Below are 18,276 nucleotides of genomic sequence, written 5' to 3'. Positions count from 1 at the left end.
GGGCATAGAGGTCTTCATATGATTCCACTATGTTGTTGTCATTATTATTGTTGTCCTTTTAATATCTATGGCATCTGTAGTGGTGTCCTCTCTTTCATTTCTCATGTTGGTAATTGTGTCTTATATCTTTTTTTTTCTTTTCTTAGTGTGGCTACAGGCATATCAATTTTATTGATATTTTCAAAGAAAAAGCTTTTAGGATTTTGTCGATTTTCTCTACTGATTTCCTGTTTTCATTGATTTTCGCTTTATTTATTTATTTATTTATTTATTTATTTGTTTATTTATTTATGGCCGTGTTGGGTCTCTGTTGCTGTGCATGGGCTTTCTCTAGTTGCGGCAAGCAGAGGCTACTCTTCCTTGCAATGCGCAGGCTTCTCATTGCAGTGGCTTCTCTTGTTGCAGAGCACAGGCTCTAGGCTCGTGGGCTTCAGTAGTTGTGGCACACAGGCTCAGTAGTTGCGGCTTATTGGCTTGGTTTCTCCATGGCATGTGGGATCTTCCCTGACCAGAGCTCGAACCCATGTCCCCTGCATCGGCAGGCATATTCTTAACCTCTGCACCACCAGGGAAGCCCTTTGCTCTATTTTTTATATGCCTTTTCTTCTTATTATTTTGGATTTAATTTGCTTTTCTTTTTCTAATTGGCTAAGGTGGAAATTTATGTTATTGATTATAGTTTTTTATTGCTTTCTAATGTATACATTCTAAGCTATAAATTTTCCTCTAAGTACTGCTTTGCTGCATCACACAAATTTTGGTAAGTTGTATTTTCAGTTTCATTTAATTAAAAAAACATTAAAATTTTCTCTTTGATCCATGTCTCACTTATAAGTCTGTTGTTTAATTTCCACATATTTTGGGATTTTCCAGGTATATTTCTTGTTTATTTCTAGCTTAACTTCTTTGTGGTCCAAAAGTAGGTATAGTGTGATTTCTATTGTTTTTAATTTGTAAAGATGTGTTTTATAGCCCAGGATGTGGTCTATCTTGGTGAATATTTTACATGAGGTTGAGAAGAAAGTGGATTTTTATTGTTGTTGTTGTTTTGCTGTTGTAAAAAGTAGTCAAAGATGTCAATAATCAACAGTTGATCAATGATACTGTTGAGTTTTACTATGTCCTTACTGATTTTTTTGCCTGCTAGATTTGACCATCTCTGACAGAGGAATATTGAAGTATATGATAGTGGATTCATTTTATTTCTTCTTGCAGTTCTATTAGTTTTTGCTTCACATATTTTGATGGTGCATACAATATAAGGATTGTTATGTCTTCTTGGAAATTTTACCCTTTATCATTACATAATGCTCCTCTTTTTCCCTGATAAATTTACTTACTCTAAAGAGTATGAGACTTTTACTGCAATGAAATGTATTATCTCTGGTATGATTTTACCTTCTAGATAGAAATTTCTTAGTTTCTTATTAGCCTGCTTTAAAAACTTTTGCTGCACTTTTAAGTCCTATATACCTCCCAGTTCTTCTTTGCTTAGGAAAGCACCTTAATAACCCTAATGCTTCTAATAATAATAAAAAAATTATATTTTTATTGAGAATTGGATTAGTGGTTTACCAACACTTGTCTTTCATCTATATGCTCAGGGAAAGGTTTATGGGTGATCCTATTTTGCATCCTTCAATTCTACTTCAAGTTAAGAAGTCAAATCCAACACGGATCTTTAGAAAACTAAGGGTTAGGCACTGTGCTTATTTCTGGAGGAATCAAAATTAGATCTTATGCTTCCTCAATGCAAAGAGTCTCTCTTTCTAATATCCTGGATTTGCAGTGCCTGACACATAATTGCCATACTATATGGATTTCTGTTGAAGTGAATGAGGCATTAAAGCTTATCACATTTCTTAAATATACCTGTTTCTTGTTAGTAATGGAAAAGATAGGGCCAAAGGGCAATCTTTGTGACATAACCTTACCTGTGCCCCACACTTCTTCATTCAGACAGTAGGGTATTATCTTTTGGCTGCTATGCTCACCTCTCTGTTCATAAGTTCCTTTCCATGAATATTCTCACATAAATAATCTTCCAGTCAGATGACCTACTCTGCCAGCTTTACATAGGGTTTAGGTCCCTAAGCTGGAATCTCCCACTGGGAGTGCAAAGCACTGCAGACAAATGAATGTAAAGATGTACAAGGCATCGTCAGTGAACTCAAATGTACATACCTTCTAGCTTGAGAGAAAAACTTTCTCAAGGACTATTCATAGTGTAAATAAAGGAGAAGTCATTGTGAAGGGGGAGATGAGGAAAGGATTTGAAGAATGGGTAAGAGTCAGCCACAGGTTCCAAACTGTAGCATAGTGGCAATAGGCTGAACTTTAAAATTCTATTCCAAGTTGGAGATTGGTGGTAGAGAATGGTAATAAACAGATTTAAAGATTGATCTTTTTTATATTTGAAAAATTTGGTTATGTTCCAGGATATATTCTTTTACATTAATTTTCTACAGAGACAAAGTAGTCTGTCTAACTGAAAAAATTAGCTTTGGGAGGATAGGAAGTTGCAAGCAATAAGGATAGCAACGAGATTCCTTTATTTGATTTTGTTACTTACATGAGTAGAAATTTTTATCTGTACTGATCTTCATTCATGATGAATGCATCCTATTGTTAAACATTAGGAAATAATTCTGACATAGAGACAAAGAAAGTTGAAATATATTGCAATATGTATACTGTAATCCTTAAAATTTTTTGTTTTAACTAACTATGGATACTTGCATAGAAATCGCTCTTTACTATTTTTCTGCACAGTAATTATCACTGTGTTTGAGAACACATCATTTCCTCACTCTTCTTTGAAGGACGTTCTAAACCTCCAACCTACTCCCTTTGGTCTTTTTATTATTTCATTTGATTCCATGATTTTGTCTCTGCTTTCAAGTAATACATGCTAATTCACAAAGAACATGTTTATCTTTATATTGGAATTTTTCATCTTTAGGAAGTTTGTTTATTAGACATTGTGAATAAAGGGTTAACAAAACTATTTCTCCTCTGCATGACAGATTTTACCTGTGGTCAACTGTTCCTTTGTTCCCCTGGGGACCTTGATGAAGGAAATATGCTATCTATGTTTCCAGGCAGTATTACTTATATTTAAAGATCTCTGATTAGTAAATTACATGTGGACTGTGAAGAACTTTTATTGAGCTGTAAATAACCTGATTGAAGACATCATAGCTTGAGGGTTCCCTGATTGATACAACACTGAGCGTATCTCTTATGGAATTCTGAAAGTTATTACCTGTGTTGTTATTATAGCTGTTGGGTTAGATGACATTTAAGCCTAGACTTGAAAGATGAGTAGGATTAACCAGGCAAAAGGAGTGGGTTAGAGAGAGTGCTTTTAAAATTCATTTTTGGAGACCCCACTAGGTGAGGGAGAATATAACATTTTTGAAGAAAAGAAAGACATTTTCTCTAACGAGTACAGAGAGCACAAGGAAGACTGTGGAAGTAGGCAGGGACATATTGTGTTAAGGAGTTTGGATTATTATAAAGGCAGCAACAAGTTATTGAAGGATTTAAAGCATCTCCCAACCTGGTTTGTTTGTGCATATGTTTTGATACTTGAAAAAAAAAATCAAGGCTTACTCTATATACCTGTTTTTTGGTGCATATTTTGATCATGCTTTATATTTACTATGGACCCAATGGATATTAATAAAAACATTTTTTTCCACAATAAGAAGCATTTAAAATTAGTGTATTATGGATATTGCTGAAAACAGATGTCTATTCTTTATCTTTCTATCTGTCTATGTATCTACTTATGCCATTGTGTATTGATAAGAATATAAATAGGCTAAAACAGGTAGTATGTATAAGTTATTTAAATTGAGATTCTCTACTGAAGCATATTAACTAATACAGGGAGTAATTAGGATTATTTCCGCATGGATCTCTTTGTAGCATGGGTTGGAGAAGTGAGTTCTGAATAGGAAGGAGGCAATAGAGCTTGTTATCTGGGTTAAAGATGCAAATAACAAATGTAGTTTGCTACATTTTATAGTTTACTTAGTTTTCTTTCAGTTTTTAAATTGTACTCTACAAAAGGAGGTGGAAATGGACTATTTAGTCATTCATGTACAAAATCTACTTAGAATAAGACCCCAATGCTTATAAAAAAGAGTGGTTTCTATCCAATTGCCTGATATTGTGCTACCCATGAAGATTAAATAACTATCAATTATTGATTACAATATCAGCGCTAGAGGTGTCTGACATTATTATGAGAGATTTCTGTATTGGTTAGTTTATTCTTTAATTAATGTATTCATTTTCTTAGTAAATATTTGGTGCTTACACCGTGGCAGGGAGTTGTAGAGTGTGTGCTAAGGATAAAAGAATGAACCAAACGTGATATGAATACACAATCAGAAAGAGACAGATGTCACAAAAGGAACATACCTAGTCCTTTGAGGTTATACAAGTATAATGAAATGACCTGCTCTAGAATAATCCAAAACAGATTTTAGAACAATAAAGGCTAACATGTGATTTTAAACTATGAGTGACTTCGAAAGCTAACTCTTATATAGTGTTCAGAATAGATTGGAAGGAGTCAAGTGAATGCCTTAAAATTTATTAGAACACGTCCATAGGTCTAGAAGAGAGATGCTGGTAGCATGGTCTAAGGTGGTGACAGTGGCAATGAAGAAAAGTGAGCAAATCTGAAAGATATTCAGGAATTAACGCTAACAGGGTTTTAAGCTAAATTGGGTATGGAGATATCAAAGAAAGGGGCAACATGAACACTCCTTGGTTTCTGGTTTGTGTAATCAAATGGCTAGTGCTTACATTTGCTTATATAATAAAAAAGAACCAGGGGCAAGGTCTGGAATGGGAGGTGGGGGAGAGGTAACATTTATTTTTTTTTAATGGGAGAGACATGAGATGTTTAAATGTCTATAGGAAGGATGTAGTTGAAGGGGCAGTGGTTGGATTTTGGAGCAGAGGAGAGAAAGTTTGAAATATAGTGAGTAGATGAATTCATAAGATGAGGGGTAGAACTGCCAGGTAGTTAGGAGATGTTCTGAGATTGATGCCAGTGAATTTATAGTGAGATCAACCTGCCCTATTGTATTGCTTTCTTAAGCGGTTCTTAAACGCAGGCCTAAAGAGGCTGATAACTGAGTTAGAATTAGGGTTTCATTGCAGGTTATAATGAAGAGACAGAGATGCTAAGGAACTCAAGATGTTTGGTGTTGTTGAAATTATGGGGCCACATAAGGAAGAAAGTGGAGAATGAAGGGGTTAATAGATTGGGAAAAAGCAGATCTATCAGTAGACTGGAGATTCAATAAGGTTGAATGTTGATGTAATTGGACCATTTAGCTCAACATAGAAGAAGATATGGTCAGAAAGCAGGATGGTTGAATTCAAGATTTAAGAGCTAGAAAAAGTTTTAGTTATGACAAATTTCAGATTATGACCTTGGGAGTGGGTGTTGGAGGAAAAGTGAAAAGATTGTTAGAGATGAATTGGTGGAGAAACTGAGAGGCCAAGGTATCAGCAGGGTCATCCAAGTGGAAACTGAAGTTACATAGGGTGAGGGCAAGCTTTAGGTGAGGTTGGGTTTAAGAACTAGAGCACAGGGTGACCAGCTTGATGCTTTGTGAAGACTTAAAGGGGTGGGATAGGGAGGTTGGGAGGGAGGGGATATGGGATATATGTCTACATGTAGCTCTTTCACTTTGTTGTACAGCACAAACTGACATAATACTGTAAAGCAATTATATTCCAGTAAAGGTTAAAAAAAAGTTAAAAAAAAGAACTATTTAGGAGCTATATGAAGTAATAACTTGGAGTTCTTTGTTCTCATGGAATGTTTACTGGCTAAATTCTTGCAAAGCAAAATAGTGACACATTTCCCAATACAAAAGATAAATAATGTCTAACAATTGCATATTAAAATTTATTTCATATATTCATATTGCACCTATTTGGGAGAATGTCTTGTTAAAATGAGGCTTCTATATCACGTATGCATCTATATTGCCCCTATTTTAAGTCAAACAAATATGAAATACTGTGTGCATAAATACATGTGCTTTCCCCACATTTGTATCAGTTAACTTTTCTTTCTCTCCTGCATAAAAAACTCCTCCAAAACTTTATGGATAATAACTGTCACCATTTATTTAACTTATTTGCCTGTGGCCTGAGTGATTCTGCTGACTTTGGCTAGGTTTGGCTTATTTCAACTTAGTTTACTCACGCACCTGTGGTAGGCTGCTGAGATGGCTGGTGGCTACCTGATCTGAGATACCTCAAATGGATATCAGAGGGCTGCTCCTATGGTTTCTCATCCTCCAAAAAGCTTAGTTGCTGTTCTTCATATGGCAACTTAGAATGGCCATGGTTCTAAGACCATGATTGGAGGCTATGCTTCTTGAGGTCTAGGCTTGGAACTGGCACAATGTAACTTATACCACATTCTGTTGGCCAAAGTAAGTCATAGGCCAGTCTAGACGCAGGTCAAGGTGGGGAAATAGACCCTATTTTTGATGGGAGAGGTTGCAAAGTCACATTGCCAAAGGGTATGGATACAGTGAAGGAAATGACCACAGCCATTTTTTTTCAAACGATCTACTACACATCCTGTGTGTGAGAATGCTAGATGTAGGTGAAAAACCAAGCAACTGGATGTTATAATTCTGTATTCCTGCTCTCTCGCCCCTGCTTAATTGTTATGTGTCCTTGGATAAGAAAGTTCTTTGATCATCCCTTTTCTGTTTATAAAGCAATGGGGGAAGGAGGTAGGAAAGAATACTAGCTGAGTTATCTGCCTACTATCCTTAGTGATGATCAAATGAGAGAACTGGTTTGTATTTTAAATGGCTTTATCATTGCAAGACATTATTTTTATGCTGATAACAGCCCACCTCTCTTTAATGTGGGAATCCAGAAAAATATCTGGAAGAGTTAATAACACTGAGATGTCTCCTAGTTATTGTTCTTAATGTTCATTTGGCCTGAGGGGCTTGTCAAGTAAGGAAATTGGCTAGAAAGGAAGCCTGATGACTGAAAGGTCTCCATTAACCCTGCTGTGTTCTGTTATGCATTTGATGTGTTTGATATTCTCTTCCACCAGTGGAACCCCAGGGATTTGTGAGCTAAGAGCCCAGAGGTTGGGATAGAGGCAGAATGCCACTGGAGTGCAGAGAAAGGCACAGAAAAATTGGAAAGCATGGAGTGAAATTAAGCAGAAAATGAATGAGCAGACAAAGCTAGTGGAAAGTACAGTATCAAGAGATTGTTATAAAAAGGTGTTAGTACAGAAGAAAGTCATTTTCTTTTGGTCTGTCAAAGTATCCAGTATTACCATACAGGTTAAATTAAAATTCCCAACAAGGGATTAAGCATAATTTGAGGACCAATCTAAAGGTTATGAGGGTGAGTTATAAAGTAAGTAAAAATCTCGTATTTTAGATAGAGTTGAATATGCCTCCTCTTCCCCCCGCTCCACAAATCGTATGATGCAGAAGAAATCATTTATCTGAATTATGTACTGTGGTGAAATGTTAACCTTAACGACACAACAGTGACTAATGGATTTTCCTTAACACTTTTTTGATATTTAAATGTAACATTCTTTAAAAATTACATCAATCTTACACATAGAGCTCAAGGAATTTCACAAAGCAAACACACCTACTAATTCTTAGTTATGGCTGCTGTATTAGGAAACAGAATATTACCAGAGCTCTCTCATGTCTTGCGTAAGTGCTACTCCGCCCCAAAGGAAGCCACTTTGACTTCTAATGGCTTCTAATCCCTAAGAGTAGTTCCATATGTTTTTAAACTTTTATAAATGAAGTCATGCAGTATACACTCATTTGTGTTGTCTCTTTTGCTCAATATGATACTTTTTGTATTTATTCTTATTTCATATAATTCTGGTCTGTTCATGTTTATTTCTGGATAGCATTTCATTGAGTGAATGTGCAATGATTTATTTATCTATTCTACCAGAGATGGACATTTGGATTGTTTCAAGTTTTAAGTATTTCATCAAATTTTAAAACAAAGTCATTTAACTTTGAGTTTTGATTATACTGATTGCCTTAAACTCCTTTGGATACAAGACAATGGAGAATGAGATAGCTAAAAAACTTTCCAAATAAAGCAAACTTATTTCTGTACTACTCATTCTGAATAACAGTTTCTGGTTTTATAAGTATACGAAGGGGACACTGTGGACAAATTCAAAGGTGAAACTTTGGGGTTATGTTTGAGAGCAACAAGGAGTTTGGTTTGACTGGAGCATTATTTCTCGGCAAAGGCGCAGCTGGAAATGACCCGGCGGTATGGACAGAAAAGGTGTCGTGGACATTGAAGGCCTATAGAAGAAGTTGTGTTTAATGTCTATGATGAGGTCCTGGAGGATATGCTCAATACTGTCTTTTTTTTTTTTTTTTAATTTTACTTATTTATTTATTATTTTTTGGGGGTACACCAAGTTCAATCATCTGTTTTTATACACATATCCCCGTATTCCCTCCCTTCCTTGACTCAGCCCCCTCGAGTCCCCCCCACCCTCCCTGCCCCAATCCTCTAAGGCATCTTCCATCCTCGAGTTGAACTCCCTTTGTTATACAATGACTTCCCACTGACTATCTATTTTACAGTTGGTAGTATATATATGTCTGTGCTACTCTCTCGCTTCGTCTCAGTTTCCCCTTCACCCCCCACCCCCTCCCAAACCTCGAGTTCTCCAGTCCATTCTCTGTATCTGTGTCCTTGTTCTTGTCACTGAGATCATCAGTACCATTTTTAGATTCCGTATATGTGAGTTAGCATACAATATTTGTCTTTCTCTTTCTGACTTACTTCACTCTGTATGACACACTGTAGTTCTATCCACCTCATGACATATAGCTCCATCTCATCCCTTTTTATAGCTGAGTAATATTCCATTGTATATATATGCCACACCTTCTTTATCCATTCATTTGTTGATGGGCATTTAGGTTGCTTCCATGTCCTGGCTATTGTAAATAGTGCTGCAATAAACATTATGGTACAAGTTTCTTTTGGGATTATGGTTTTCTTTGGGTATATGCCCAGTAGTGGGATTACTGGATCATGTGGTAGTTCTATTTGTAGTTTTTTAAGGAACCTCCAAATTATTTTCCATAGTGGCTGTACCAACTTACATTCCCACCAACAGTGCAGGAGAGTTCCCTTTTCTCCACACGCTCTCCAACATTTGTTGTTTTCAGATTTTGTGATGATGGCCATTCTGATCGGTGTGAGGTGATACCTCATTGTGGCTTTGACTTGCATTTCTCTGATGATGAGTGATGCTGAGCATCTTTTCATGTGTGTGTTGGCCATCTGTATGTCTTCTTTGGAGAAATGTCTATTTAGGTCTTCTGCCCATTTGTGGATTGGGTTATTTGCTTTTTTGATATTAAGCTTCATGAGCTGCTTGTATATTTTGGAGGTTAATCCTTTGTCCATTGTTTCATAGGCAACTATTTTTTCTCATTCTGAGGGTTGCCTTCTTGTCTTGTTTATGGTTTCTTTGGCTGTGCAAAAGCTTTTAAGTTTCATGAGGTCCCATTCGTTTATTCTTGATTTTATTTCCATGATTCTAGGAGGTGGGTCAAAAAGGATCTTGCTTTGATGGATGTCATAGAGTGTTCTGCCTATGTTTTCCTCTAGGAGTTTTATAGTGTCTGGCCTTACATGTAGGTCTTGAATCCATTTGGAGTTTATTTTTGTGTATGGTGTTAGGAAGTGTTCTAAGTTCATTCTTTTACATGTTGCTGTCCAATTTTCCCAGCACCACTTATTGAAGAGGCTGTCTTTTGTCCATTGTATCTTCTTGCCTCCTTTGTCAAAGATAAGGTGCCCATATGTGTTTGGGCTTACTTCTGAGTTCTCTATTCTATTCCATTGATTGTCCTTTCTATTTTTGTGCCAGTACCATACTGTCTTGATCACTATGGCCTTGTAGTATAGTTTGAAGTCAGGAAGCCTGATTCCACCAACTCCATTTTTCCTTCTCAAGATTGCTTTGGCTATCCGGGGTCTTTTGTGTTTTCATACAAATCGTAAGATTTCTTGCTCTAGTTCTGTGAAAAATGCCATTGGTAATTTGATGGGGATTGCATTGAATCTGTAAATTGCTTTGGGTAGTACAGTCATTTTCACGATGTTGATTCTTCCAATCCAGGAACATGGTATGTCCCTCCATCTGTTTGTGTCATCTTTGATTACTTTCATCAATGTCTTAAAGTTTTCTGCATACAGATCTTTTGCCTCCTTAGGCAGGTTTATTCCTAGGTATTTTATTCTTTTTGTTGCAATGGTGAATGGGAGAGTGTCCTTCATTTCTCTTTCTGCTCTTCCGTTGTTAGTGTATAGGAATGCAAGAGATTTCTGTGCATTAATTTTGTATCCTGCTACTTTACTAAACTCATCAATTAGTGCTAGCAGTTTTCTGGTAGAGTCTTTAGGGTTTTCTATATATAATATCATCTCATCTGCAAAGAGAGACAATTTTACTTCTTCTTTTCCAATTTGGATTCCTTTTCTTTCTTTTTCTTCTCTGATTGCTGTGGCTAAAACTTCCAAAATTATGTTGAATAATAATGGTGAGAGTGGACACCCTTGTCTTGTTCCTGTTCTTAGAGGGAATTCTTCCAGTTTTTCCCCATTTAGAATGATGTTGGCTTTTGGTTTGTCATATATGGCTTTTATTATGTTGAGGTAATTTCCTTCTATGCCCATTTTCTGGAGAGCTTTTATCATAAATGGATGTTGAACTTTGTCAAAAGCTTTTTCTGCATGTATTGAGATGATCATATGGTTTTTATCCTTCAATTTGTTCATATGATGTATCACGTTGATTGATTTGCATATATTGAAGAATCCTTGCATCCCAGGGATAAACCCCACTTGATCGTGGTGTATGATTTTTTTAATGTGCTGTTGCAGTCTGTTAGCTAGTATTTTGTTGAGGATTTTTGCATCTATATTCATCAGTGATATTGGTCTGTAGTTTTCTTTTTTTGTGACATCTTTGCCTGGTTTTGGTATCTGGGTGATGGTAGCCTCGTAGAATGAGTTTGGGATTGCTCCGCCTTCTGCAATATTTTGGAAGAGTTTGAGAAGGATAGGTGTTAACTGTTCTCGAAATGTTTGATAGAATTCGCCTGTGAATCCATCTGGTCCTGGGCTTTTGTGTGTTGGGAGATTTTTAATCACTGCCTCAATTTCTGTACTTGTGATTGGTCTGTTCATGGTTTCTATTTCTTCCTGGTTCAGTCTTGGAAGATTGTATTTTTCTAAGAATGTATCCATTTCTTCCAGGTTATCCAATTGATTGGCATATAGTTGCTTGTAGTAGTCTCTCATGATGCTTTGTATTTCTGAGGTGTCCATTGTGACTTCTCCTTTTTCATTTCTAATTCTGTTGATTTGCATCTTCTCCCTTTTTTTCTTGATGAGTCTGGCTAATGGTTTATGAATTTTGTTAATCTTCTCAAAGAACCAGCTTTTAGTTTCATTTATTTTTCTTATGGTTTCTTTCCTTTCTTTTTCATTTATTTCTGCTCTGATCTTTATGATTTCTTTCCTTCTGCTCACTTTGGGGTTTCTTTGTTCTTCTTTCTCTAGTTGTTTTAGGTGTAAGGTTAGGTTGTTTATTTGATCATTTTCTTGTTTCTTAAGGTAGGATTGTATTGCTATAAACTTCCCTCTTAGAACTGCTTTTGCTGCGTCCCATAGGTTTTGGGTTGTTGTGTTTTCGTTGTCATTTGTTTCTAGATATTTTTTGATTTCCTCTTTGATTTCTGTAGTGATTTCTTGGTTGTTTAAGAGTGAATTGTTTATCCTCCATGTGTTTGTATTTTTTACAGTTTTTTTCCTGTAATTGATATCTAGTCTCATGGCGTTGTGGTCTGAGAAGATGCTTGATATGATTTCAGTTTTCTTGAATTTGCTGATGTTTGATTTGTGACCCAAGATGTGATCTATCCTGGAAAATGTTCCGTGTGCACTTGAGAAGAACGTGTAGTCTGTCGTTTTTGGATGGAATGTCCTATAAATATCAATTAAGTCGAGATGGTCTAATGTGTCATTTAAAGCTTGTGTGTCTTTATTTATTTTCTGTTTGGATGATCTGTCCATTGATGTAAGTGGGGTGTTCAAGTCTCCCACTATTATTGTGTTCCTGTCGATGTCCCCTTTTATAGCTGTTAGCATTTGCCTTATGTATTGAGGTGCTCCTATATTGGGGGCATAGATATTTACCATTGTGATATGTTCTTCTTGGATGGATCCCTTGATCATTATGTAGTGCCCTTCCTTGTCTCTTGTAATAGTCTTTACTTTCAAGTCTAATTTGTCTGATATGAGTATTGCTACTCCGGCTTTCTTTTGACTTCCATTTGCATGGAATATCTTTTTCCATCCCTTCACTTTCAGTCTATATGTATCCCTTGGTCTGAAGTGGGTTTCTTGTAGGCAGCATATAGAAGGGTCTTGTTTTTGTATCCATTCAGCCAGTCTGTTTCTTTTGGTTGGAGTATTTAATCCATTTACATTTAAAGTGATTATTGACATGTGTGTTCCAGTGACCATTTTCTTAATTGTTTTAGGTTTGTATTTGTAGGTATTTTCCTTTTCTTGTGTTTCCTACTTAGAGAAGTTCCTTTAGCACTTGTTGTAAGGCTGGTTTGGTGGTGCTGAATTCTCTTAACTTTTGCTTGTCTGGAAAGCTTTTGATTTCTCCCTCAAATGTGAATGAGATTCTTGATGGGTAGAGTATTCTTGGCTGTAGGTTTCTCTCTTTCAGGACTTTCAGTATATCCTGCCATTCCCTTCTGGCCTGCAGAGTTTCTGTAGAAAGGTCAGCTGTTATCCTTATGGGTTTTCCCTTATATGTTGTTTGTTGCCTTTCTCTCACTGCTTTTAATATTTTTTCTTTGTGTTTAATTGTCGTTAGTTTGATTAATATGTGTCTTGGTGTATTTCTCCTTGGGTTTATTCTGTATGGGACTCTCTGTGCTTCTTGGACTTGGTGAATTATTTCCTTTCCCATGTTGGGGAAGTTTTCCACTATAACCTCTTCAAATATTTTCTCAGACCCTTTCTTGCTTTCTTCTTCTTCTGGGATGCCTATAATTCGAATGTTGGTACGTTTAAGGTTATCGCTGAGGTCTCTGAGGCTGTCTTCTAGTCTTTTTATTTTTTTTTCTTTTTCCTGCTCTGTGGCGTTTATTTCTCCCATTCCATCTTCCAACTCACTTATTCGTTCTTCTGCCTCAGTCATTCTGCTGGTTATAGCATCTAGAGTATTTTTAATTTCAGTTATTTTGTTATCCATTGCTGTTTGTTTTTCTGAGTTCTTATGAACTGTTTCTTGTACTTTCTCTATTTTGTTATCGAGATTTTGTATCATTTCTACTATCATTACTCTAAATTCTTTTTCAGGCATTTTTCCTATTTCCTCCTCATTTATTTGGTCTTGTGGGTTTTTTTCCTGCTCCTTTGCCTGCATGGGGTTTCTTTGTTTCCTCATGGTTGTCCAAGCTTTTGGGGTTGCTTGTCCTGGCGATAGAGGTGTTTATAGAAGACTGTCCAAGCCTCAGACTAATGTCCAAGTATTGGATTAAACGAATATTCAGTCTAGGAAACACATACATGTATAAGACACACAATTATTGAATCCTTTAGGACATAAGGCTCTAGAAAGACCTGACAGAACCCCAGTGTGCTATCAGATATTCAAAGAGAAACGCAGCAGAAATTGACAACTGAAACAGAACAAATCAGAGACAAAAGCAAAAGCAAACAAACAACAAATAACACCCTACACATACAAACATCAATCCAGGGAGATTTTGTAAGCTAGGATCAAATATAGAAAGGAGCTGGAGTACCACCAGAGAGAATGGAGATTCTCAGAATGTAATTAGACAACTGTACTAAGAACTAAGATAAAGACAAAAGCCTAATATTAATACCAAGGCAGTGCATCATCTGGAGAATAGAGCAAGGAGTCTGAGCAGACCGCTAGTGTTGCTTGTAAGTATGTTAAGATAAAATACACTTAAAATGGCTGGAAGAAAGGGGAACAGAAAAGCGTAATGTGGTTGGAAATATGCAAAGAAAAAGAAAGGAATAGAAGTGTATAAAAGAAAGGGATGAAAGGAAAGTATGAAAGATATTTTGTCTGTACTACCAAAAACTTAGCTAGATATAGAAGTATATAAGAAGGCAAAAAAAAAAAAAAAAAAAAGAATAAAAAATATCCTTAAAAAATTATGTTGTAAAACTTGTAGATCCCTTAGGGCTAAGATCGTATTTAATAAATCAAAAAAAAAAAAAAGAGAGAGAGAGAAAGAAAAAAAGAAAAAAAATCCAGAACTGATCCCAGAATGGACCAGTTCAATAGGTATTGATACTACTATTTCTGTTTCCTTAGCGTCTCAGCTGTAAGTGTCCTTCTCCTTGCCTTGGGTTTTTTTTTTTTTTGCGTTATTCTGTGACCAGCAGAGGTTCCTTTATTGTTCGTCTGTAAGCCTCGGTGTGTGGGGAGGGAGAGGGTACAATAGTGGCTTCTTCTCCTGGGAGTGAGTGAGCAGTGGCGCACTGTTGTTTCAGTCAGGCTTGGAGGTGCCTGTTGCAGAGGGCGCTGGTGGCTCAGGTGTAAACAGAAAGTCTTAGAGTTGGGCCTCTCTCGGGGTTTTTTCTTTTTGATGCTGGTTTTTTTTTTTTTTTCTCTCGGCAGCCTCCCTGCTGCTGGCGCTGCAAGGGGTTTTAATGTAGCCCCGCCCGAGCGCCTGAGGGTGCTTGTTATCCCTGAGCGCCTTAGGTGGCCCACAGGGCGTCTCTCCACTGCCTGTTGCAGAGGCGCCGAAAGAGAGGGAGAGGCTACCTGCGCGGCTCCTCCCCCCCGCCCGGGAGCCTGCAGCCTCCAGCCGCCATCATGGCCGGGCAGCTCTCAGGGACTGGCACTCCTCTCCGCGGACCTCCTCCCTCCTGTCCTCTCGGTCCGTCACCCTACCGGCAACAATGTTTCTCACCCTGAACCAGCTCTCCGGTTCCCACGCTCCCGCTCCTGGACCCTCCGTTCAGCCGCGGATCGATGTCTGGGTCCGGGAACGCTGAGCTGCGCTGTGGACCCTTCGTATGTTTCTCACTCCCTCCCGTCTGCCACAGCTCCGCCGCTTCACCTCTCTGAGCCCTCGTAGATGCCTCCCTACCGGTTATGTCGGGCTCCTTCTGGTCCTTTCTGGTGTCCGAGGCCGTCTGCTGGTGTTCAGCTGGTTCTCTGTGGGAATGACTGCGTCCTTCCATGCATTCCCAATGCATCTGTGGAGAGGGATGCACTCCACATCTCTCTACTTCACCGCCATCTTTTTCTCCTAGCCTACTTCTTGATTCTGTACATTCTAGTTGAGGGTTGTGACTATTTTTTAGTTTCAATGGGGATAAAGGTTTCCTCTCTGTTTTTTCTTCTTTTGTTTTTAGCTGTTTTTAGAAAAAAAAATCCCAGTATAAATAATTTTTCTCTATAGTATTAATATTTAAATAGAAGTAACAAAGATCCTTTAAAAATTGGAGCTAAGTGGAGAACAACATCTACAAAACGCTGTTTATTTTTTAATTTAACCCTGCTTGAGGTTTTTGTGCATTTTAACTATGGGTTTCTTTAGAGCAGAAGCAGGGCATATCTCTCTTAATATCCTCAGGGCTCAACTCAGAGCCTCCCATATAGAAATGCTCAATAAATACTTATTTTTGTCTTTCTTGTTCATGATTATGTAGCTCCTTTTTTGAGAGCTTCCAAGCTCTCACAAATCTTCTTACTTACTTCTCAACATCTCATGTCATTGAGTGATGCCAATTCATCGTCTGAATTTTATTAATGCGGCTGTTACTGTCTAAAGTTCAATATCCCCCCTCCCCCAAGTGTACAAGTGAAATTAGAATTGATATAAGGCTGCGTATATGCCACAGCATTTGAGAGTAGGAACAGAAATAGAGCCAGGCCTAAGGATATCGAGGTTGAGACAGAAAACTGTCAGGATGCTCTTGTTCCTTTTTTGCTTCCACAGGGTCTCATGTTTCTACTTCTCTTTGTTTTCTCTCTATTTCAAATTTTTATTTTGCAAAATTTCAAATATGTGCTATCATACAGAGTATACCAAATGCATTTCTAGGCTTTTTTCACTGCAGCTTTATGATGGCATAATTAGAGTCTCATTAATGTTACATCTGTTCTACTATACCAACCAGTTCCTCCATGTTGATCAGAATTAAGCTCAAAGTAAGTTATGTTAGATGCCTTGTCTACCCTCTGAGAGACAGAATTAGCAGTAAGGAAGTCATAGACTTTATGAGATTTGGAGGTGATGATCAGATGAGAGGGTCCTGGGTCACTGCTTTGTCTTCCCCTCACGCACCAGGAATGCCTTTACCCTCTCTACCTGGGTGGCTTATTTCCCCAAAAAGTAACTTCAGGAACATCATTGATTGAATAAAGTCTATGCTATGTTTACATTTGGATAATGCTATTTTTGATGTTTTAAGCTTCTCAACAAAATATGAATTTTCTTACTGCCATTCCCTTATAGTATTCTTTTCTATGAGTATTGCTAGAAGATGATAGCATTTTGTAGGTATGTACCCATTCTAGGTTCAACTCTTCACTTTTATCATAACTCATGGCTGGAGGTGGTGGAAACAGCAATGACATTTGCTCATTCTCCTAATATACATGGAAGTATTTCCTGTTTGCTTGACAGTGAAACTAGAATTTCTTTTTTCAGAAGTTTTGCTGTTCATAGCATTTATAAAGTGAGAAATAAAATTAAATCTTTTAGAGTAGAGGCAAAGGTTTACAGGAAGAAGAAATAAAAGGTCTGAATTCGCCATCCTATTTCTGTACTCGAGTATATTGAAAAGGTTTTTTATCTAATAACTTACAAATATCTGATTTCCTGGTGGGAAGGAATCTGCATTTAAAAAGTTTCTTTATCATTTCAGCTTCATTTGTGTTAACTTAGAGCTGTATGATGTGTATGTTCTTAGAATATAAATGGTGAATGAGTTTCTTAAGGTGAGCCATTGTATTGTTTTCCCCAGGCTTTTCTTTTCTGAAAGCGTTGTGTCATTTCTTTTCTTTTATTCAGGGAATCAGCAGTCTCTTCAGTTCTTTAAAAGTGGTGCGTCTCTTGCGACTGGGCCGTGTGGCCAGGAAATTGGACCATTACCTGGAGTACGGAGCAGCGGTCCTCGTGCTCCTGGTGTGTGTGTTTGGACTAGTTGCTCACTGGCTGGCCTGCATATGGTACAGCATCGGGGACTATGAGGTCATCGATGAAGTCACGAACACCATCCAAATAGACAGTTGGCTCTACCAGCTGGCCTTGAGCATTGGGACTCCGTATCGATACAATACCAGTGCAGGGATATGGGAAGGAGGACCCAGCAAGGATTCACTGTATGTGTCCTCTCTCTACTTTACCATGACAAGCCTTACAACCATAGGATTTGGAAACATAGCTCCTACCACAGATGTGGAAAAGATGTTTTCGGTGGCCATGATGATGGTTGGCTGTAAGTATCGTTTCTTTTCTTATTTTTTTTGAGTTGTTGTTGGTAGTTCTCTAGGCTCCAATCTCTGACAGGAGTAAAATGAAACTACTTTTTCTTCGGAAAGATGGTTAATCCATAGCATTTACATTGGTTTCCTTTTTATGTGGTCTTACAAAATAAAAATGCAAGTAACATATTTTACTTTTTAGAATGTTTTAGCACATGAAAAACACTATGAACGGAAGGATACAAAAATTGGAATGGTAACTCTTTGATTTAATTCTGTTCATAGCATTGTACCTGGCAGAGCTATTTCCAAAGGGCGACGAACATCTAGAAAGGCTGCATCTGGCGTATTCCGTAGATTTTGTTGGCAATGCATAAAATTCTGAAAAAGTAGACAGGATCTGATGTGAGATACCCTGTTTAGAAAATGTTTTAGTTAATAATTAGTTTCATGTAGGTTTTTACAATTAAGACTAGGAAAAGAGTTTATAAATCTAGTCTCCATTACAAAATTCTAGGTGGAATATATTCCTGTCTGAGAGAATGAAAGGTTTAGTAAATGTAAGCTCATTCAGCAATGACAAAAGTGTCTAGGATGTAGCATGCAGACCTGAGGGTTAAATGTCTTGATGGTGTTCTTGGGAGTGGAATGCTCTCTACAGGAATGAAGGACCAGGTATTCTAACC

At 37.4% G+C, this 18,276-nt stretch overlaps 1 protein-coding gene across 1 annotated transcript in view; it reads left to right on the top strand.

Moving 5' to 3' along the window:
* The window catches only part of KCNH5 (potassium voltage-gated channel subfamily H member 5), a 326,379-nt gene that overhangs the window by 83,696 nt on the left and 224,407 nt on the right, over nucleotides 1–18,276 (top strand). Inside the window, exon 7 of the mRNA XM_057731911.1 lies at nucleotides 17,178–17,604. Within this exon, the coding sequence (XP_057587894.1) occupies nucleotides 17,178–17,604 (427 nt within the window). The remainder of the gene's footprint in view (nucleotides 1–17,177; nucleotides 17,605–18,276) is intronic.

The sequence above is a fragment of the Hippopotamus amphibius genome, chromosome 4 (assembly GCF_030028045.1).
Source record: "Hippopotamus amphibius kiboko isolate mHipAmp2 chromosome 4, mHipAmp2.hap2, whole genome shotgun sequence".
NCBI lineage: Eukaryota > Metazoa > Chordata > Mammalia > Artiodactyla > Hippopotamidae > Hippopotamus > Hippopotamus amphibius.
Note: the sequence above shows the minus strand (reverse complement) of the source record. Positions and strands in the feature narration are given on the sequence as shown.